Here is a 23,387-nt window from a genome sequence, read left to right on the forward strand (position 1 = left end):
GGTAAGTCTTATGGGTGGTGAATGCTCAGTCACTCCAGTTGTGTCTCACTCTTTGTGACCCCACAGACTGTATGTAGCCCATCAGGCTACATTGTCCATGAAATTTTCTAGGCCAGAATACTGGAGTAGATTGCCATTTCCTGCTCCAGGATATTCCTGACCCAGGGATCAAACCAGCATCTCTTGAGCCTCAGGCATTGGCAGGTGGATTCTTTACCACTGCACCCCCTGGGAAGCCCATGGTAAGTCCATGTTAGAACTGTCCAACTGTTTTCAAATTGGCTGCATCATTTTACATTCCTAGCAGTAATCACAATGTTCCAATTTCTCCACATCATTGCTAATCTATGTAATTTTCTTTGTTTTTATAGCCATCCTAGTTGGCATGAAGTAGTATCTCATTGTAGCTTTGATTTATATTTCACCAATGACTAATGATTTTGAGCATCTTTTAATGTACTTACTGGCCATTTGTGTATCTTTGGGAAAATATCTATTCACGTCCTTTGCCAAAATTTTTTAATTTGTCTTTTTGTTATTGAGTGGTAGGAGTTTTTCTGAAAAAATATTCTGGATGTTATACTCTTATCAGATATATAATTTGTAAATATTTTCTCCCATTCTGTGGATTGTTTTCTCTCTTGATTACCTACACATGCTGCAATGAAGATCTGGTGCAGCCAAATTAAAAAAAAAGTAAGGATGATGGTGTTTTTTTCTTGCCTTATTGGCAGAGAGTGTGATCATTTTATTTCCAAATACCCACTTTAAACTATTGTTTAGAATTTAATTTATTTGTTTGTGTTTGTATATATTGTAGCTGCACTGGGTCTTTGTTGCTGTGCGTGGGCTTTCTCTAGTTGCGACAAGTGGGGGCTATTCTCTCGTTGTGGTGCGTGGACTCCTCATTGCCATGGCTTCTTGTTGCAAGCCCAGGCTCTAGGCTTACAAGCCTCAGTAGTTGCCGTGGGTGTGGGGGCTCTCGAGTGCAGACTCAGTAGCTGTGGATCGTGGGCTAAGTTGTCCCATAGCAAGTGGCATCCTCCTGGACCAGGGATGGAACCTGGGTCCCTTGCATTGGCAGGAGGATTCTTAACCACTGGACCACCAGGGAAGTCCAGGCAGGATCTTAAGTTGTGGCATGGGGATCTAGTTCTCTGACCAGAGAACTTGGCCCCCCTGCACTGAGACCAAGGAGTCCTGACCATTGGACCACCAGGGAAGTCTCCATCCTTCCTCTTAAAAAACATCTACTTGTTAGATTACTATATGTAACACATTTTTCCTTTGTGGTGCAAAAGGGAAAGAAGGGAAGAGAATGAATGAGAGATTCCCTGAGTAATGACTTTAATTAAGGCATGGGATGTGGTGAAATAAAAAAAAACTTAGTGCATCCAGTCCCATCACTTCATGGCAAATAGATGGGGAAACAGTGGAAACAGTGAGAGACTTTGTTTTCTTGGGCTCCAAAATCACTGCAGATGTGACTACAGCCATGAAATTAAAAGATGGTTGCTCCTTGGAAGAAAAGCTATGACCAATCTAGATAGCATATTAAAAAGCAGAGACATTACTTTGCCTACAAAGGTCCGTCTAGCCAAAGCTATGGTTTTTCCAGTAGTCATGTATGGATGTGAGAGTTGGACCGTAAAGAAAGCTTAGTGCCAAAGAACCGATGCTTTTGGACTGTGGTGTTGGAGAGCCCCTTGGACAGCAAGGAGATCCAACCAGTCAATCCTAAAGGAAATCAGTCCTGAATATTCATTGGAAGGACTGATGCTGAAGCTGAAGCTCCAATCCTTTGGCCACCTGATATGAAGAACTGATTCATTGGAAAAGACCCTGATGTTGGGAAAGACTGAAGGCAGGAGGAGAAAGCGACAACAGAGGATAAGATGGTTGGATGACATCACCAACTTGATGAACATGAGTTTGAGCAAGCTCTGGGAGTTGGTGATGGACAGGAAAGCCTCGTGTGCTACAGTCCACGAATGGGGTTGAAAAGAGTCAGACACAACTCAGCAACTGGACTGAACTAAGCAGATATGAAATCAAAATTACTACATGAAGCAAATATCAACTTGTGAGAATGCAAGAGTCATGAAAAACAAGTGATTTCTTATTCACACAACACTACAAACTAAGTAACAGGATGACAAACACCAAGTCTGTTTTATTCCCCATTGCATCCCCAGTGCCTAGGAAGGCCATAACAGACAATATTTGTTGAATGATGACCTACCGTGTGCCATGCACAGTACAAAAGGCAAGGTGGGCATGACTCTAATCCTCAGTCCTAGGGAGAAATCCTATTTCCTCAAAGTAGTAAACGTTTGAATTTGCAATCCAACAATATTAAAGGTATTCTCACAGATAATAAAAACAACTAAGAGGACCCCTTATCATGATTACATTTGTAGCTTTCTACATTAAGTCTTATAACAACCCTGTGAAGTAGCTGGGCAAATATTATTATCCCCAGTTCACACCATCTGAGCCACCACGGAAGCCCGGAGATAATCATATTCAGTAATTCTTGAGTGATTCCTACTTGCCAGCACTACATTAAATGCTTTACATTCATCATCTCACTGAATTTCCCAATAACCCTATAAGTTATTACTTCTTATATCCTTTTATTTCCCCCGTTTTCAGGCTAGAAAATCAATGTGCCAGGGAGTGGTGTATGTGTGTGCATAATTTTTTAAAGAACTCATTAAAAAATATTCATTTATTTATTTGGCTGCACTGGATCTTAGTTGCAGCATGCGGGATCTAGTTCCCTGACCAGGGATGCAAACTGGGCCCCCTGTGTTGGGTATGCAGAGTCTTAGCCATTGGGGTGGGGAGTCCCTGTGTGCTTAATTATTAAACAGCAGAGTTATGGGTTATCTCAAGTGGTGGGACTCCAAGGCATTCACTGTGCCCAGAAAAGACAGCTGAACACACATGGCAGGTGAAGATGCTGAAATTAGAGACAGCTGGGGCACCTTTACTACCATCCAGATATTTAACAGGTGCCCAGATGTGACGCTGATTTATTCCCGGAGAGTCTGAAGAGAAGACTCATCTTTAAATGGCCGCAAAAAGTAATTTTGGAAGAGAATGTTTTGCTGCTATTTTCTCTAGAAGCAAGGCTTACTATTTAAATCAGGAACACTCAGAAGTAGCAAGAGAACTTAGCAAACCCCAAAATACATCCTCATGCAATCCATATTTACGAGGGCATCTGCCTACCAGGGCCAACTGGATGGCATTTTCACTGCTTTAGTGAGTCCAGGCAGAAGGAGCAAGTAACACAAGAGCTAGGAGGGACTCTGGGAACCAGCTGGTGACTAGTTACCACTGCACAGCCCCCGATTTACAGAGGCGGTGAGTTACGGATTTCCGGGACCTCCAGAAAAACATTCCGTGCTAAAAGGCCTTCCCACCATTACAAGTCAGTCTATTCCTTTCGCTCTCTTTCCATTCTTTCCTTTGTTCTCTCCCCAGCTGCTTTCTTCCTTCAACACAGTTTTTGAACCGGTGGTGTGCAAGAAAAGCATGAACACTGACCCCAACAGATGAAATCCCGATAGATTTAATCACAACAGATTAAAAAAAAACACACACAGAATTTAACCAAGAACCCGATTCTTCGAGCTTCCCCTGCCACTGTCCACGCCTCCAGGCGTTGGAGGAGGGGTTGGGGGTGGCGGGGCGCAGAGACGCCTCGGGGTCGCTCGTTCGCCGGTAGCAGCAGGGGGCGCCTGGGCTGCTCCGCGCCCCGGGCGAGTCTGGGCAGCGCACAGCTCGGCGGGTCTCTTAGCGACCCGAGCGGCGAGGAACACACACCACCGGAGGCCGGGTGGGCGGCCGAGGGACCATGGCTGATCACAGTCGCCTGTTCCCGCCGGCGCCACGGGCCGGGATGCGGGTGGGCAGGACCTGCAGGCCCAGGTAAGCGCGCGCTCGAGCTAGGGCGCATCCCGTGGGTGCCGCGCGGGGGCGCCTGCGCTCCGTGCTTGCTGGGGTCGGGGCCGGGGGGTGGCGGATGGCCGCGGAGGACCGGGTTTCCTTCCCTCCTTTAGGTCTCCCGCACCTAAATGATCGAATAGAACATAACCAGCTCGTGCCACGCTCTTTACTGTCCTCTAGAGGCAGATTCCTGTAATGCAGGAGGCACGGGTTCGATTCCTGGGTCAGGAAGATCCTCTGGAGAAGGAAATGGCAACCCACTCCGGTATTCTTGCCTGGAGAATCCCATGGACAGAGGAGCCTGGCAGTCCGTGCGGTCACAAAGAGTCGGACAAAACTGAACTACTGAGTAACACACCTCCAGATGGGAAACTGATGGCGGAAGAGTGCTTTGCAGAAAATGGTTTAGCCTGCAACCCACTCTTCTCAGGGTTAGCCGCCTGCATCCTACATCCAGTGTGAGGGGTCTGGATGTTTGAGGGGTCGCACCAGAATTCTTTCCCCGCCCAGCAGGTGACTGTGACTAAGCCGAGCTGGTGTTTGGGGGGGGTGCCTCAGGCCCTGGGCTGGTCAGCTGCCATTATAAATGGTTGGCATCACTGCACAAGACAGGAACCCGAGGCTTTTTGCCTTGGCTGGTTCCTTGAGCTGTTTATGAGAACGGAATTCAGCGCTCTTGGAGGCAGCAGCCATGTGGTGGTTAAGATTCCAAAGTCTACAATCAGCAAGGCTGGAGGTGAAGGCCAGTTTTCCTCGTTTGACTGGTGACCTTAGACAATTAGTTGCTCTTTCTGGGCTCAGTTTTATTAACTGTAAAATGGGAACAATAAAAGGAATGAGCTTTCTAGGATTGCTAAATGGCAACCCATTCCAGTATTCTTGCCCAGAGAATGCCATGGACACAAGAGCCTGGTAGGCTACAGTCCATGGGGTCGCAAAGAGTTGGACATGACTGAGCGACTAACACACAAACGGTGAGGATTTAGTGACTTAGCACTTGTAAAACAGTTACTGCCACATATATGCACTGTATACATGTTAGAGTTTGTGGACTCCTCTGAGAATCTCTCCCACCCCCAGGTTCAAACTTTTTGTTCCGAAATAACTATAGACTCACAAGAAGTTGCAGATATAGTGCAGAGGTCCCATGTACCCTCTTTCAGATGCTTGGCAGTGGTACCATCTTGCATAACCATAGTACATTACCAAAGCAGGAAATCAGCACTGTGTATATGTATGAATTAGATGGTAGACTTTACTTGAATTTCACCAGTTTTCACTTGTACTTGTGTGTGTGTGTGTATGTGTGTGTGTGTGTGTATGTGTAGTTCAGTAAAATATTGTTATATGTATATATCAAGATACAAAGCTGTTTCCTTACCACAAGGGAGCCACTTCATGCCATGCTTTAGTTTTCACTCATTTTACCACTCACACCACTTGGCAACCACTAATTTGGTCTCCATATCTAGAATTCTGTTCTTTTGAGGATGTTAGATAAATAGAATAATACTTTTATAAAGATATTAAACCTTTTGAGATTGGTTCCTTGGCATTAAGCAGAAGCCCTTGAGACCCATCCCAGATGTTGCGTACATCAATGGTTCATTTTTACTGCTGAGTCATATTTCATGGCACAGATGTTTATCCATCGTTTTTCCATTCCCCTGTTGAAGGACATTCAGTTTGTTTCTGGTTTTTAGTTATTACGTATAAAGCCGTTATAAGCATTTGTGTACAGACTTTGTTTTGAAGATAAGTTTTCGTTTCTTTAGGATAAATGCCCAATACTCTTTTGCAGTTCTTAAAGATGGAAATATCCGAGTATCATATAGTGACTGTGAAAATAGTAAATGCTTAGAAAAATGTTCTTGCATTATTTTCTGGGTTAAGCAAAAATTTTCATGAACTTAACAGAATGCAGAGAGGCAAGTTTATCAGCTATGAGAAGCAAAGTGAGGCAAAGTCCTCCAGCCAGACTGGTTCCCTTATTCACCTCTTTGGAACTTCGTTTCCCCGTTGAAAAGTGAGGAAGTTAGACTAGATTTCTTTCAAAGTTTGTGCCAGCTCTAATGTTCTATCAAGCTTGAGCTAGCTGCCACACTTTCCCCATTTTGAGTTGTATGACTGTGCTTGAGTAAAAATATTGGTCATCAGATTTGATTTTATGAAGCACTTGGATGTTTGAATTAGTTGTAAATGTGTGGGAAACACATTTACAAGCTTCCCTGGTAGCTACAGGCTTCCCTGGTAGCTCAGCTGGTAAAGAATCTGCCTGCAATGCAGGAGACCCCGGTTTGATTCCTGGGTTGGGAAGAACTTTGGTACTATAGAGGGTAACTTGCTAACAAGTCATGCTGAGTGGGTCATCAAATCTCAACGTTAGATAGAATTTCAACATTCCCACCACTTAGCTATTTAGGAGTGATTTATTAATTGCAAAGAGCAACTTGTAAACTCATATTTTTGTATCCTCTCATCTATATTTTCACAGTAGAGATGGATTAAACCCTTAAAACACACACATGCATGCACAGCAAGCAAGAAGTTTCCAGGACTCACAAGAAAAGGATAAGGATAAAGCTGGAATCTCTTAAAATGTTTTGTGCCTATAAAGATGAGTGTGACAAGAAGTAGATTTACTGTAATGGGTCATTATAGATGAAAGGGGCCTGGAGGTGGAAGAGGCTTCAAGGAAAGACACCAATAATATAGAAATATCTGACTAGTGCCATGTGATGTATTAAGATAATGCCATTAAGCTGCTCAAATGCCAAGTCCTGACTTTGGCAATGGCTGGATATATTAGATTATCCAGGTTTCATTTTCCTTTCTATTTGTCCATAGATCTCTTCCATCTTAGCTTCCTGCCCTAAAAACTCAGTGCAAATAACTGTCTGATGGGGTAAAGAAGCAGTGTGAAGCAGGTTGCATATAAGGTAGTAGGGAACAATGGAGACTGTGAATAAGAGAGCACAGGACTTGTCTAAAGATGGCAGCCACTATACCAATAGGGGCTCCATGGAAAGGTGGACCTAGTGTTCCCAGAGCTCCTGATTTTTGTTTCACATTATTTGTATGAGCTTTTTTATATGTCAGAAGCTCTCACATATAAACACCTTTCTTACCTTTCTCCAGAGTCACACTAACTGTATTAAAATCACAGCTCTCCCCCTTATTAACTGTGGGAACTTTGACAAGTGTTTGTTTTGTTTTTCAACTTCTTTGTGCCTCAGTTTCCTTATCTGGAATAATGTTAGTACCTACTTCATAGGATTGTTATGAGATTAATTCATGTAAAGCATTGAGCACAGCACATGTTATATAGAAAGATTTCCTTACATGTGAACTATTATGATTCTTATTAAAGCACAAAGGGGATCAAATGATGGGTTTGTGGGCCTGATACAGCACATGAACAGTTAGTTTGCTGCCCTTGACCCCACTGAGTTGAGAGGAGAAATCAAGGCCCACAAAGATTAAAGGTAGGGTGAACATCATTCAGCTAGTTGGGGGTGCTGTGCTGTGCTTAGTCAATCAGTCATATCTGACTCTTTGTGACCCCATGGACTGTAGCCTGTCAGGCTCCTCTATCCGTAGGATTTCCCAGGCAAGAATACTGGAGTGCGTTGCCATGCCCTCCTCCAGGGATCGAACCCAGGCCTCCTGCATTGCAGGCGGATTCTTTACCATGTCAGCCACCAGGGAAGCCCAGGTGGGGGTGAACTGTCACCATGTCCAGGTTCTTCCCACTGCATTGTGTCCCTTTAAAGGATGAGACAGAGTCCAGGAGGGGTTATAAATTATAAGTATCCTTCAGAAAGAGAGGGGATAGCTGGTGACTGCAGGTGATAATAATGAATTACATTTACACAGAGTGACATGGATAGGCCTTCATGGTATCTTGCTTTGTAAACAAGTAACAAAATAAGACCATTTATGTACAGTAAGGATACATGGACACAAAAGAACAATACAGGTCTTATAAGGATGTCTTCAAACAGAAGTGAAAAGTGAAAGTGTTAGTCACTCAGTCGTGTCTGATTCTTTGTGACCCCATGGACTATAATCCACCTGGCTTCTCCATGGAATTCTGCAGGCAAGAATACTGGAGTGGATAGCCATTCCCTTCTCCAGGGGATCTTCCCCACCCAGGGTCAAACTCAGGTCTCTTGCAATACAGGCAGAGTATTTACTGTCTGAGCCACCAGGAAAGCCCCTGCAAACAGAAAGGTACATTCCAAATCTGTTAGAGTGGTTGTGCCTGTGGAGAGGGGACAGTGAGGATGGAACATGGGAATAACATCAAATAAAGAAACAGGAGAGAGGGTCATACAGACCAGTGATGATGTGCCCTGAACCAGGAGTATGGGAACTCTGCCTTCTCACGTGACCCTTCCTTCCTCCAACTCTCCCCTAACACAGGTAGAGGCCAGCCTCCTTGAAAACTCCTTCTCCCACACTCACCCTTGTGGTCAGACTACTGCCATGATGTCTTGCAGGTACAGAGAGAATCTGCCCTCCAAGTGCTTCATGGAGCACAAGGGCAGGCTGCCAGGTCCCACCTCCCTGGACAGCCGGTGGTGGAGATTCGTGAGAACGGGACAGGATGACTTCAGGAGAGACTGCCCACCTTGTGAAGGTCTGGCTGCTCTGGGCCCCAGGGAGGGCTTTCTCCCCCAAATTTATCACAGAGCTCCCCCACCTGCCCCTAAGAAGAGGCACGCAGCCCTGTGTTCCAAGCTCTCGCCAGCCCAGCAGGCACGGAAGGCATTCCTGGCAGCCATTGAGGCCCAGCTGACCCTGCACCCCTTGGCTCTTTATCCGGACCTGGAAGAAGACATGCCCACCGAGGTGACCTCCTGTCCCGGGGTTGTGGGTGGGCCTTCCATGGGGCCTGGAGAATGTTGCTCCTTAGATGCCTGGGGAGTTCCCTCCAGGAGTGAGGACGATGACTGTCTCCCTGGGGAGAGTTCTTCTGGGGTGTGGAGCAGCCTTTCAGGAAATGCCGATGACAGCACCATACCGCCAAGAAGCCAGCCAACTTATAAAGGCTCAGCAACCCAGAAATGTTTGACTTCTTTACCTCTGAAGCTCTACCAGTCAATTTTGCTTGTGAGTCTTTTGTGGGGAGAAAACAGTGGAGGAATTGTTCAGTCTTGCTTCTGTCATTTTAGCCTGGTCTTGGGAGGTGTCCATAAGAAGTTATTAATGGATGGGCACCTGAAAAGTCACAGGAAAATTCACCAGATTGCCAGGACCAGAGCTGGGCAGCAGCTGCAATGTGTCATCAATGTCCCAGGATTCTTTGACTTTCAGCTCCTATATACTTAGCATGGGCTTCCCTGGTGGCTCAGTGGTAAAGAATCCACCTGCAGTGCAGGAGAGGCAGGAGACATGGGTTCAATCCCTGGGTCAGGAAGATCCCCTGGAGAAGGAAGTGGCAAACCGGCCCAGTATTCTTGCCTGGAGAATCCCATGGACAGAGAAGCCTGGTGGGCTATGGTCCGTAGGGTCGCAAAGAGTCGGACATGACCTAGTGACTGAGCACGCACGCATGCATAGTTGCTTTACAATGTTGTGTTAGTTTCTGCTATACAGCAAAGTGTATCAGCTATATGCCTACATATATCCCCTCTTTTTTGGACTTCGTTCCCATATAGGTCACCACAGGGCACTGAGTAGAGTTCCCTGTGCTCTACAGTAGGTTCTCATTACAATTGGAATTTGTAATCAGTGGTTTGCCCCCTGGGCTTTCCTTCACTACACTCCCGTGGATCAGAGCTTCTGAGTCTGTGACAAAGAGATCCTCTGTACGCATCCTTAGAGGGCACATGGAACTGTGGTTTTTATTCTCATATCTGACCTCATCAAATAGATGTGTTGTCTTCCTTCTGAAGCAGGATCTCTTCTTGTGGTGCCGTGGTTGCCACCAGCAACTCTAGATGTCAATTTTACTTTGGAAAACAATACATCTTTGCATGGTTCCAGGAAAATTTCATGACCTAATTTCCCTGGGTCTCATTGGGTTAGCCAGTCACCGTAGGCCTGACTGGCCAGGCCAGGCTGCGGTGTGAAGAGCTGTCAGGCCAGTTCAGACCACAAGGACTGAGAATGGAGGGAGAGGTGATTTTCCAAAGAAAAGTCTAGATACTGTTACTCATAGGAGGATGAATGGGTGGTGAAAGTGAAAGTGTTAGTTGCTCAGTCATGTCCAACTCTTTGAGACCCCACAGTCTATAGCCCATCAGGCCCCTCTGTCCATGGGATTTCCCAGACAAGAATACTGGAGTGGATTGCATTTCCTTCTCCAGGGGATATTCCTGACCCAGGGATCAAACCTGGGTCTCCTGCATTGCAGGCAGATTCTTTACTGTTTGAGCCATCAGAGAAGCCCTGAATGGACGGTAGGCAGTCAAAAACCACAGACACCCTCTAGAGGTACTTTTCTCAGGGAGGTACTGGGGTCCAAATGGGCCCAGAGTCACTGTTCTATCTAGAGGAGATGGAAACTTCAGTAAAAAGGCTACACAGCTAATGTCCAGCTGATGGGCATTAACTGGCAGCACCCAGCACCATATTTGCACCGGAACTGATGAATGGTATCGACCAACTAGAAAGGCAAAGTGAAGGGATGTGTTGATCTGTTATCTTTGAGAATCAGAGAGCCCCCTTTTCAGTACATCTTTCTTTTCTCCTAAGTTGTTTTCTGTTTGTAGCTCTTATTAAAGGTGCTGGAAGTTCTGGATCCTGACAAGAAGCTGGAAGACACATGGGCCTATTGTCAGGGCATCAGGAAAAGAATGAAAAAACCCACAAAACTTTTAAAAAAACGTTCGACCCAAGTCTACTTGGGACTGTAAGTATGGTTCTTAACCTCTTGCTCATTCCTGTCCCCTGATGAAACATTCTAGTACAAATCTTCCTCGACTTCACAGTGGGATTGTGTTGATCAGATCAGATCAGATCAGTCGTTCAGTCATGTCTGACTCTTTGCAACCCCATGAATCGCAGCACACCAGGCCTCCCTATCCATCACCAACTCCCGGAGTTCACTCAGACTCACGTCCATCGAGTCAGTGATGCCATCCAGCCATCTCATCCTCTGTCGTCCCCTTCTCCTCCTGCTCCCAATCCCTCCCAGCATCAGAGTCTTTTCCAATGATAAGCCCATAATAAATGAAAAATACCATCAGTCAAAAATGCATGCAATATGTTTGACCTACCGAATACCATAGCTTAACCTGGCCCACCTTAAATATGCTCAGAACACTTACATTAGCCTTACAATTGGGCAAAATCATCTAACACAAAGCCTACTGTATAATAAAGTATTGACTATCTCACAAAGTTTATAGACAGACTACAGTACTGAAGGTGAGGAAAATGTTGATTGTGTGGATATAGGGTGGTCGTAAGTATATTAGCTGTTGTCCCTCATGATCACATGGCTGGTGGGGAACTATGGGTCACTGCCACTGCCCAGCATCACCAGACAGGGTCATCATGGCATATCACCAGCCCAGGAAAATAAATCCAAATTCAAAGTACATTTTCTTCTGCATGACTATTGCTTTGCACTATCGTGAAGTGGAAAAATTCTAAGACGAACTATCATTAAGTCAGTGACTCTCTGTAGTTACCTTCTCAAAGCTTCTCATCTTTAGAATACTTTCAGTTCAGTTCAGTTCAGTTGCTCAGTCATGTCCAACTCTTTGCGACCCCATGAACCACAGCACACCAGTCTTCCCTGTCCATCACCAACTCCCAGAGTCCACCCAAACCCATGTCCATTGTGTCAGTGATGCCATCCAACCATCTCATCCTCTGTTATCCCCTTCTCCTCCCGCCCTCAATCTTTCCCAGCATCAGGGTCTTTTCAAATGAGTCAGCTCTCCACATCAGGTGGCCAAAGTATTGGAGTTTCAGCTTCAACATCAGTCCTTCCAATGAACACCCAGGACTGATCTCCTTTAGGATGGACTGGTTGGATCTCCTTACAGTGCAAGGGACTCTCAAGAGTCTTCTCCAACACCACAATTCAAAAGCATCAATTCTTCGGTGCTCAGCTTTCTTCACAATCCAACTCTCACATCCATACATGACTACTGGAAAAACCACAGCCTTGACTAGACGGACCTTTGTAGGCAAAATAATGTCTCTGCTTTTTAATATGCTATTTAGGTTGGTCATAATTTTCCTTCCAAAGAATAAGCGTCTTTTAATTTCATGGCTGCAATCACCGTCCGCAGTGATTTTGGAGCCCCCCAAAATAAAGTCTGACACTGTTTCCACTGTTTCCCCATCTATTTACCATGCAGTGATGGGACCAGATGCCATGATCTTACTTTTCTGAATGTTGAACTTTAAGCCAACTTTTTCACTCTCCTCTTTCACTTTCATCAAGAGGCTCTTTAGTTCTTCTTCACTTTACTTTAGGACTAATTAAGAATCTTTACAATAATTAAGAGAAGCAAAAGTAATTAAGTTCCTGAGAAGGAGGGAAAGGATCCGTGGGTCCTGCTCTGAGTAGTGTTTAGTGGTGTTTAATCTGTTGTTGTTTAGTTGCCTAGTTGTGTCAGACTCTTTTTGCGACCCCATGGACTGTAGCCCACCAGGCTCCTCTGTCCATTGCCCGATTTTCCTGGGCAAGAATACTGGAGTGGGTTGCCACTTCCTTCTCCAGAGGATCTTCCTGACCCAGGGATCAAACCCCTTCTCCTGTAGGCGGATTCCTTGCTACTGAGCCACCAGGGAAGGCTTTATTTCATTGAAAGTGAAAGTGTTAGTTGCTTAGTCATGTCCGACTCTCTGCCACCTCATGGACTGTAGCCTGCCGGGGTCCTCTGTCCATGACATTCTATAGACAAGAATACTAGATTGGGTAGCCATTGCCTTCTTTAGGGGATCTTCCCAACCTTGGGATCAAACCTGGATCTCCTGCATTGTAGGAAGATTCTTTACCATCTGAGCCACCAGAAGCTCCTTATTTCATTAAATGGATGCAAATTATCAGCAATCGAGGGAATTTGATTGTGTCTACACTACTCTAGGAGAGCTGTGGGAGAAGAAAACTGCTGACAACTTGAATGGTTTTGATTAGCCCAGAATGGCTTTTTAAATTATTTATGGTAGAAGCCCTTTTATTCATCATGATTGAGACCAGTAGTTTGGTGAATAACCAACTAAACAAACAAAAAAAGGTTAATACAAGAAACTGTTTAACATTTTCCTTTGAACATATAACTAGCATCTGAGACTTGACAAGTCCAAGCTGAAATCTTAATTTCTTCCCCAAACCTACTCCCCCTTCTGTTTCCTCCAGATCAGTAAGTAGTAACTCCATTCTTTCAGTGGCTTTTGAAACAATGGTTGCAAACTGCCAAAAAAAAAAAAAAAATCCTAATGCCTGTACCTTTGAAATATATCTGGAATCTTGTCTGTTTTACTACAGTCAGTCTGTTCTACTACAGTCAGTCTGTTCTGAGGTGCCATCATCTCTTGCCTGGATTATTGGAATTATTGGAATGGCTTCCACTAGTCTCATGGCCTCCACCCAGCCCCCAACCCATGCCCTGTTTTATTCGTTGCACAGTAGCTAAAGTGATTCTGCAAAACAAAAACCAAAAAACGTAAGTCGCACAATATCAATCCTATGCTCAAAATTTTATAATTGCTTACTTATTCAGAGTAAAATCCAGAGTCCTTATTCTTGCCTCTCAAGTCCCTTATGATCAGGTTCTGGTTATCTCTTAGCCCTCGTCCTCTACTATTGTATCCTTTAATCACGCCTCTCCAGTCACAGTGGCCTTTTTGTATTTCTCATATATTCTCAGCTCTGACCTTGGGGCCTTTGCAATGCTGTTCTTATCAGCCTAGTAGCTGCATGTTTGATATCTACATGGGTTGGTCCCTTTCTTCTGGGTCTGCTCAAATATTACTTTAGTAGAGAGGCCTTTTCTGTATAAACAGCCCCCTGTCATCACTCTCCATCCTTCCTGCCCTGGTTTATTTTTCTTTAAATCACTTACAATTACCTGGTACATATTTGTTTGGGGCTTCCCAGGTGGTGCTAGTGGTAAAGAACCCACTTGTCAATGCAGGAGACTTAAGAGACAAGGGATCAGTCCCTGGGTCTGGAAGATCCCCTGGAGAAGGGTGTGGCCACCCATTCCAGTATTCTTGCCTGGAGAATCCCATGGACAGAGGAGCCTGGTGGGCTGCAGTCCATAGTATTGCCAAGAGACATGACTGAAGCAACGCAGTGCGTACCACGCACACATACTTTTTTTTTATCTCTTTGCTGTGTCTCCCTATCAATTGTGAGGGCTTCCCTGGTGGCTCAGTTGGTAAAGAATACTCCTGCAATGCAGGAGACCTGGGTTTGATCCCTGGGTTGGGAAGATACCCTGGAGAAGGGAAAGGCTACCCACTCCAGTATTCTGGCCTAGAGAATTCCATGGACTGTATAGTCCATGGGGTCGCAAAGAGTCGGACATGACTAAGGACAGGGTCTTAACTTTATTTATTTTTGAAAATATTTTTTAATATTTAATTTTACTTTTGGCTGCACTGGGTCTTCATTGCTTTGCACAGACTTTCTGTAGTTGCAGCAAGTAAGGGCTACCCTTTGTGCAGAGCTTTGGCTTCTCACTGCAGTGGCTTCTCTTGCTGCGGAACATAGTCTCTGGGTGCTCAGGTCTCAGTAGTTGTGTCTCCTGGGCTCTGGAGCACAAGCTCAATAGTTGTGGCACATGGACTTAGTTCTTTCCCAGCATGTGGGATCGAACTTGTGTTCCCTGCACTGGCAGGCAGATTCTTAACCACTAGACCACCAGGGAAGTCCTGGTTCTTAACTTTATTTACAGCTGAATCCTAATGCCTAGAATAGTACCTGGCACGTGAAAGTGAAAGTGTTAGTCACTCAGCCTGACTCTTTTTGACCCCATGGGCTGTAGCCTGCCAGGTTCCTCTGTCCATGGAATTCTCCAGTCAAGAATACTGGATTGTGTTGCCATTTCCTTCTCTAGGGGATCTTCCCAACCCAGGGATCAAACCCCAGTCTCCTGCATTGCAGGCAGATTCTTTACTATCTGAGCCAGTAAGGAAGCCATAGTTGTTGCCTAATAAGCAGAGTACATCATGGGAAATGCTGGGCTGGAAGAAGCACAAGCTGGAATCAAGATTGCTGGGAGAAATATCAATAACCTCAGATATGCAGATGACACCACCCTTATGGCAGAAAGTGAAGAGGAACTAAAAATCCTCTTGATGAAAGTGAAAGAGGAGAGTGAAAAAGTTGGCTTAAAGCCCAATATGCAGAAAACTAAGATCATGGCATCTGGTCCCATCACTTCATGGCAAATAGATGTGGAAACAGTGGAAACAGTGTCAGACTTTATTTTTTGGGCTCTAAAATCACTGTAGATGGTGATTGTAGCCATGAAATTAAAAGACGCTTACTCCTTGGAAGGAGGGTTATGACCAACCTAGATAGCATATTAAAGAGCAGAGACATTACTTTGCCAACAAAGGTCCGTCTAGTCAAGGCTGTGGTTTTTCCAGTAGTCATGTATGGATGTGAGAGTTGGACTATAAAGAAAGCTGAATGCCAAAGAATTGATGCTTTTGGACTGTGGTGTTGGAGAAGACTCTTGAGAGTCCCTTGGAATGCAAGGATCCAACCAGTCCATTCTAAAGGAGGTCAGTCCTGGGTGTTCTTTGGAAGGAATGATGCTAAAGCTGAAACTCCAGTACTTTGGCCACCTCATGCGAAGAGTTGACTCATTGGAAAAGACTCTGATGCTGGGAGGAATTGGGGGCGGGGGGAGAAGGGGACGACAGAGGATGAGATGGCTGGATGGCATCACTGACTTGATGGACGTGAGTCTGGGTGAACTCTGGGAGTTGGTGATGGACAGGGAGGCCTGGCGATCTGCAATTCATGGGGTCACAAAGAGTCGGACACGACTGAGCGACTGAACTGAACTGAACTGAATAAATATTTGTTGAGTGGATGAATTAATATATAAGTGCTATGAATGAAAGGTACAGGATGCTTTGAATAAAGTATGGGTTCTGGGGACAGACTGTGCAAATGCCTCCCTGAGAAAGGGAAAATACGTTGAGACATAAGGGAGGTAAGAGGTTGGAGACAGCATTGCAGTCAGATAGAATAACATGTACAAACGCCCTGTGGCTGGGTGGAAGGAAGCATGATGAATTCATGGAACTGAGGAGAGGCCACTATGGCTGGAGCTCAGAGAGTGTGGAAGGGTGGTAATTTTGGAAGAATCTGGAGAGATGGGCAAGGAGCAGGCCATGAAGAGTCTTGAAAGCTGAGTTAAGACTTAGATCTTTATTGTAGAAGTAAAAGAAGCTATTGAACACAAAATCTTGTACCTGAATATCCATAGCAGCATTATTCATTATAGCCAAAAAGTGGTAACAAGTCAACTATCCATCAACCAACTGCTAATGGATAAACAAATGTAGTCTATCTATACAGTGGAATAGTATTCAAGTGTAGAAGGAAATAAACTGCTGATACATGCTACAGCATCTATGAAATGAAAACATTATGCTAAGTGCAAGAAGCCAGACAAAAAAGGTTATATGTGGTTCCATTCAGATGAAATATACAGAGTAGGCAAATCCACAGAGACAGAAAGTAAATTAGTGGTTTAAGAGCAGGGAGAATGGTAGAGAAGGGAAGACAAACAGTGACTGTTAATGGCTATGGGGCTTCTTCTTTTGGGGTGATGAAGATGTTCCAAAATTAGTGGTGATGGTCATGCAACTTTGTAAATATACGAAAGCAACTGAATTGTATACTTTGAAATGGTAAATATTATGATGTATGAATTATATCTCAGTTTTTTAAAAGAAGCTATTGAAGAGGCTTAATCCAGGATGCAATGTACCTGCATTTGATAAGACCAAATTTATATATTGAAATGACAGTTTTGGCTACAGTGTAGAGAATGGATTAGGAATTGGCAGTTGGGCCTTAAGAAGGATGCAGAGATACATTTTGTGACAGGCCAGAGAAGGGGACAGAATTAAAATCTAGCAGATTTACTAACAGGCTAAATTTTAAGGCTGAAGGAGAGAGAAGCCAGGATGTGTCCTGCTTGTCAATATTGTCTAAGACTTTGGAAGATTCCAGTCACTATAATTTATGTTTTTACCTGACACAGGTCTTAATAAATGGTACTCATAATTTTTTAAAAAGTTAACTTGCAATGATAAAATTCTACATCAACTTTAATTATTCTGAATAACATGGTATACTTGTCTTTATGATATTGATAATGAGAATATGATCTTTGAAAATATTAACACATAATTTGTATGAGCTTGCAAGAGACTGTTAAAAATACGTGCAATTATGAATTCCTCCCCAAGATACTATTTGAAATCCACTTGGATTCATGGCATCTTATATTATAATTCTTTGATGATTTCATTATCTTTAGTCCCAAGAAGAGTCCTGTGTCACATCCATGCCAATGGCTTTATGAAAAAAGGAAGCCAAGTGAAACAGGTTTGCTCCAAAAGGATGGTCTGCTTCTTCATGAAAACATACGCCAAGGAGTTAGCGACTTCTGCAACTGGGCTACTGCCTTTGTAAGTTACTATTAATACTTACAACCTACTTTTTACAATTTGAACTCAAAGTTGCTTTTGTTAAAAAAAAAAAGTGTTAGTTGCTCAGCATTTGGATAAATCTCAGTCAAATAGACAAAGTCATAAAGGCATCTTTTGACTCTCCCACCATGTGGAATGAAAATGTTTCTTGTAGGTGAAATTTCTGGAAAGTTTGCAAGCTTGCAGCCAATGTGTAAATGTTTATATGTCATATTGCTGTTGTTTCCTGTACTATTTAAAGTGGCTCTTTGTTTTTCCTCAACTGTATTGACATATAATTGATGTATAACATTGTATAAGTTTAAGGTATACAGTGTGATGATTTTATACATGCATATGGTGCAATGCTGGAGACCCATGTTCAAACCCTGGGTCGGGAAGATCCCCTGGAGAAGGTAACAGCTACCCACTCCAGTTGAACGGTTTTAGGAAGCCCTACAAGACCTTTTAGAACTAACACCCAAAAAAGATGTCCTTTTCATTATAGGGGACTGGAATGCAAAAGTAGGAAGTCAAGAAACACCTGGAGTAACAGGCAAACTTGGCCTTGGAATACAGAATGAAGCAGGGCAAAGACTAATAGAGTTTTGCCAAGAAAATGCTCTGGTCATAACAAACACCCTCTTCCAACAACACAAGAGAAGACTCTACACATGGACATCACCAGATGGTCAACACTGAAATCAGATTGATTATATTCTTTGCAGCCAAAGGGGGAGAAGCTCTATACAGTCAGCAAAAACAAGACCAGGAGCTGACTGTGGCTCAGATCATGAACTCCTTATTGCCAAATTCAGACTGAAATTGAAGAAAGTAGGGAAAACCACTAGACCATTCAGGTATGACCTAAATCAAATCCCTTATGATTATACAGTGGAAGTGAGAAATAGATTTAAGGGCCTAGATCTGATAGATGGAGTGCCTGATTAACTATGGAATGAGGTTCGTGACATTGTATAGGAGACAGGGATCAAGACCATCCCCATGGAAAAGAAATGCAAAAAAGCAAAATGGCTGTCTGGGGAGGACTTATAAATAGCTGTGAAAAGAAGAGAAGCAAAAAGCAAAGGAAAGATATAAGCATCTGAATGTAGAGTTCCAAAGAATAGCAAGAAGAGATAAGAAAGCCTTCCTCGGTGATCAATGCAAAGAAATAGAGGAAAACAACAGAATGGGAAAGACTAGAAATCTCTTCAGGAAAATTAGAGATACCAAGGGAACATTTCATGCAAAGATGGGCACAATAAAGGACAGAAATGGTATGGACCTAACAGAAGCAGAAGATATTAAGAAGAGGTGGCAAGAATACACAGAAGAACTGTACAAAAAAGATCTTCATGACCCAGATAATCACGACGGTGTGATCACTCATCTAGAGCCAGACATCCTGGAATATGAAGTCAAGTGGGCCTTAGAAAGCATCACTACAAACAAAGCTAGTGGAGGTGATGGAATTCCAGTTGAGATATTCCAAATCCTGAAAGATGATGCTGTGAAAGTGCTGCACTCAATATGCCAGCAAATTTGGAAAACTCAGCAGTGGCCACAGGACTGGAAAAGGTCAGTTTTCATTCCAATCCCAAAGAAAGGCAATGCCAAAGAATGCTCAAACTACCGCACAATTGCACTCATCTCACATGCTAGTAAAGTAATGCTCAAAATTCTCCAAGCCAGGCTTCAGCAATATGTGAACCGTGAACTTCCTGATGTTCAAGCTGGTTTTAGAAAAGGCAGAGGAACCAGAGACCAAATTGCCAACATCCACTGGATCATGGAAAAAACAAGAGAGTTCCAGAAAAACACCTATTTCTGCTTTATTGACTGTGTGGATCACAATAAACTGTGGGAAATTCTTCAAGAGATGGGAATACCAGACCACCTGACCTGCCTCTTGAGAAATCTGTATGCAGGTCAGGAAGCAACAGTTAGAACTGGACATGGAACAATAGACTGGTTCCAAATAGGAAAAGGAGTACGTCAAGGCTGTATATTGTCACCCTGCTTATTTAACTTCTATGCAGAGTACATCATGAGAAACACTGGACTGGAAGAAGCACAAGCTGGAATCAAGAGTGCCGGGAGAAATATCAATAACGTCAGATATGCAGATGACACCACCCTTATGGCAGAAAGTGAAGAGGAACTCAAAAACCTCTTGATGAAAGTGAAAGTGGAGAGTGAAAAAGTTGGCTTAACATTCAGAAAACAAAGATCATGGCATCTGGTCCCATCACTGCATGGTAAATAGATGGGGAAACAGTGGAAACAGTGTCAGACTTTATTTTGGGGGGCTCCAAATCACTGCAGATGGTGACTGCAGCCATGAAATTAAAAGACGCTTACTCCTTGGAAGAAAAGTTATGACCAACCTAGATAGCATATTCAAAAGCAGAGACATTACTTTGCCAACAAAGGTCCATCTAGTCAACGCTATGGTTTTTCCTGTGGTCATGTATGGATGTGAAAGTTGGACTGTGAAGAAGGCTGAGCGCCGAAGAATTGATGCTTTTGAACTGTGGTGTTGGAGAAGACTCTTGAGAGTCCCTTGGACTGCAAGGAGATCCAAGGGACTGGATATTCTGAAGGAGTATCTGAAGGAATAGTCAGTCTATACTGAAGGAGATCAGCCCTGGGATTTCTTTGGAAGGAATGATGCTAAAGCTGAAACTCCAATACTTTGGCCACCTCATGCAAAGAGTTGACTCATTGGAAAAGACTCTGATGCTGGGAGGGATTGGGGGCAGGAGGAGAAGGGGACGACAGAGTATGAGATGGCTGGATGGCATCACTGACTCAATGGACGTGAGTCTGGGTGAACTCTGGAAGTTGGTGATGGACAGGGAGGCCTGGCATGCTGAGATTCATGGGGTCTCAAAGAGTCGGACAGGACTGAGCGACTGAACTGACTGACTGAACTAACCCACTCCAGTGTTCTTGCCTGGAGAGTTCTGTGGACAAAGGTTACAGTCGATTGGGTCCCAAGGAGTTGTACACAACTGAGCAACTAACACTTTAGGTTTATTTACTCATCAAAATTAAATTTGGAGCTTCCTGGGTAGCTCAGATGGTAAAGAGTCTCCCTGCAATGTTGGAGACCTGGGATCTATCCCTGGGTCAGGAAGATCCTCTGGAGAAGGGAATGGCAACCCACTCCAGTATTCTTGCCTGAAAAATCCCATGGAGGAAGAGACTGGCAGGCTACAGTCCATGGGGTGACAAAGAGTCAGACAGGACTGAGCAACGAACACTGTAACTATAAGAATGTACATAGTTACATTCAAGTATGTAATCCAGTGTTGTTAACTATAGTCATTATGCTTTACATTAGATTCCCCAGAACTTATTCATCATATAACTGGAGGTTTGTATCCTTCACTCCTTCTTCACCTCATTTCTCTTGGTTATGTTGTTGTTTAGTTGCTTAGTCGTGTCCTACTCTTTGTGACCACATGGACTGCAGCATGCCAGGCTTCTCCGTCCTTCACCATCTCCCAAAGCTTGCTCAGACTCATGTCTATTGAGTTGATGATGCCATCCAACCATCTCATCCTCTGTCATCCCCTTCTCCTCCTGCCTTTGATCTTTTCCAGCATACTCGGGTTTCTCTTCAGATCATATAAATCTTTCTTGGTTATATTTATCTTTAAGTACTTTGAAAGCTATGTTTGACTACAGTCATTACAAAAAGTATTTGACATGAAAAGACTTTTGACTCAGTTATCAAGTTCTTTTCTTGCCCTCCTTAGTACCTATTCCTGTCCTTGAGTCCCCTTAGATGTCTAGATTCCTGATGCCGTTTCCTGGATTTAAGACCTTCTAGAATTTTCCATCCCCCACCCTCATTTTTTGAGTGCATTCGTCAGTTTTAGTCAATGTATTACTTAGGACTAATTCTTTGGCAAATGGTATAATTCAGACTAGATTAAGGGAGAAAAGGGAATCATCCAGAAATCTTAGGAGCTTCAGGCACAGTTGTATCTGGGTGTTAAAATGTTTTCAGGCATTCTCCCTATCATTTGGCTGCTCCCCTCTATCTGACTACACTTTTCTGTAGTCTTTCCCTAAGAGATGCCAAAGTAGTCACTAAATTTTCAAAACTTAAATCCCACCACTCTAACCTTTATCTCATAGGGGAAAAACCTGGGTCACACCTACGCGTGAATTATCCACTATGAATAAGGAGATGGAATATGATTATTGGCTAGTTCAAGGTCATATGTCTTACCCTGAGGTCAAAAGATGGCCACGTCCAGCCTTCGCAACAGATTGACTGAGAGTGGTGGAGGGAGGCTTCCCAGAGGGTGAGTGGACTAGGGACAAGAAAGCACTCTACGCACTGATGCCCACTCTACCTCTGCTTGTCTACAGTCCGGCTGGATGGGATTGCCTGATTTCCAGCTCTTCCTCTTCTCCCATTTCTACTCCTGGAGACTATTCTTCTTTCAGCAGGAAATTTAAGGAACTCTACGATAATAGTTTGGAGAAGGCAATGGCAACCCACTGCAGTACTCTTGCCTGGAAAATCCCATGGATGGAGGAGCCTTGGTAGGCTGCAATCCATGGGGTCACTAGGAGTAGGACACGACCGAGTGACTTCACTTTCACTTTTCACTTTCATACATTGGAGAAGGAAATGGCAACCCACTCCAGTATTCTTGCCTAGAGAATCCCAGGGACAGGGGAGCCTGGTGGGCTGCCATCTATGAGGTCGCACAGAGTCGCACACGACTGAAGTGACTTAGCAGCAGCAGCAACAGCAGGATAATAGTTTAGGTGCTCTGATGACCAGCCTCATTTTCAGTCCCTTATGACCAAGGTCGCATCTTTATCTGTCATACTACATTGGTCCCTATCCCATCACCCTGTGGTATTTTCTCCATAGCACTAGTTTACGCTTTCCTTCCATGTTTTTTTGTTGTTGTTGTTGACCTCATTGATTCTGCTTGCTCTGTTTCTCTTTCAATATTATTTCAGCTGAGTTTATACCCCTGACTCTATTTAATGATCCCTCTCTGTAAGTTTCACTTCAACATCAGCTTCAGTTGCTAATGACCTCATCCTCTATGTTCCCCAACTTATATATTCCAAAGTGGGATTGTGTTGACTCTGTAGGGGAGGGATGAATAATTTACTCTTCTAAGTTCTCTACAGGATCTCTATAACCAAAGACAGATTAACAACTAAAAAACAAACAGAAGTTTATTAACAAGTATACCTCATGTATACATGGGAGATACCCAGGGAAAAATGATTAACTCTCCTAGGTGGGTTAGAATTCAGGCTCAAACACCATCTTCAGCCAAAGACAAAAGAGAAAAAAGTGTGGGGAGTCAGTAACTAGGGAGGTGACCAGGAAAAAGAGGAGAACAGGATTATGATTTGTTGTGAAGATTTAAATGTGTGCCTTCTACACTGATAATATAATTTAGAGTCTTCCTTTTCCTCCTAGAATGGAGATGGAGACACCCTTACAATCAGATTTTTTTTTTAATTAATGTAAATTTCACTTAAAGGGTGACTTCTACTCTGTTTCTAGATTGTTTCCTGTGTTGTCTGCTGTTTCTTAAAATCAGCAGCTCAAAATAACCCTTGGGCCAGAGGCATATTTTGGGATGCTATATTCTACTATCCTTCAAATGTAAACTATCTTTTAGCCACATCATATATCCACGATCAGCCTACAGATATTTGCGTGCTGTGTGATTGCTCGGTTGTGTCTGACTCTTTACAACCCATGGACTGTAGCCCGCCAGGCTCCTCTGTCCATGGGATTTTCCAGG

The 23,387-nt window shown here is 43.8% G+C and overlaps 1 protein-coding gene across 7 annotated transcripts in view; it reads left to right on the plus strand.

Annotated features, from left to right (window-relative positions):
- Positions 1-3,720: 3,720 nt before the first annotated feature.
- The window catches only part of FAM47E (family with sequence similarity 47 member E), a 43,890-nt gene continuing 24,223 nt past the window's right edge, over positions 3,721-23,387 (plus strand). The window contains exons 1-5 of one of the 7 annotated variants that reach the window (XM_070791625.1): positions 3,721-3,939; positions 8,460-8,811; positions 10,677-10,816; positions 13,431-13,589; positions 17,436-17,586. In XM_070791625.1, coding sequence (XP_070647726.1) covers positions 3,866-3,939; positions 8,460-8,811; positions 10,677-10,816; positions 13,431-13,589; positions 17,436-17,586 — 876 coding nt within the window. In that variant the 5' untranslated portion in view covers positions 3,721-3,865. The other 6 variants (XM_070791623.1, XM_070791622.1, XM_070791621.1 and 3 more) reach the window with 6 other exon arrangements.

The sequence above is a fragment of the Bos indicus genome, chromosome 6, assembly GCF_029378745.1.
Source record: "Bos indicus isolate NIAB-ARS_2022 breed Sahiwal x Tharparkar chromosome 6, NIAB-ARS_B.indTharparkar_mat_pri_1.0, whole genome shotgun sequence".
In the NCBI taxonomy this organism is placed as follows: Eukaryota; Metazoa; Chordata; class Mammalia; order Artiodactyla; family Bovidae; genus Bos; species Bos indicus.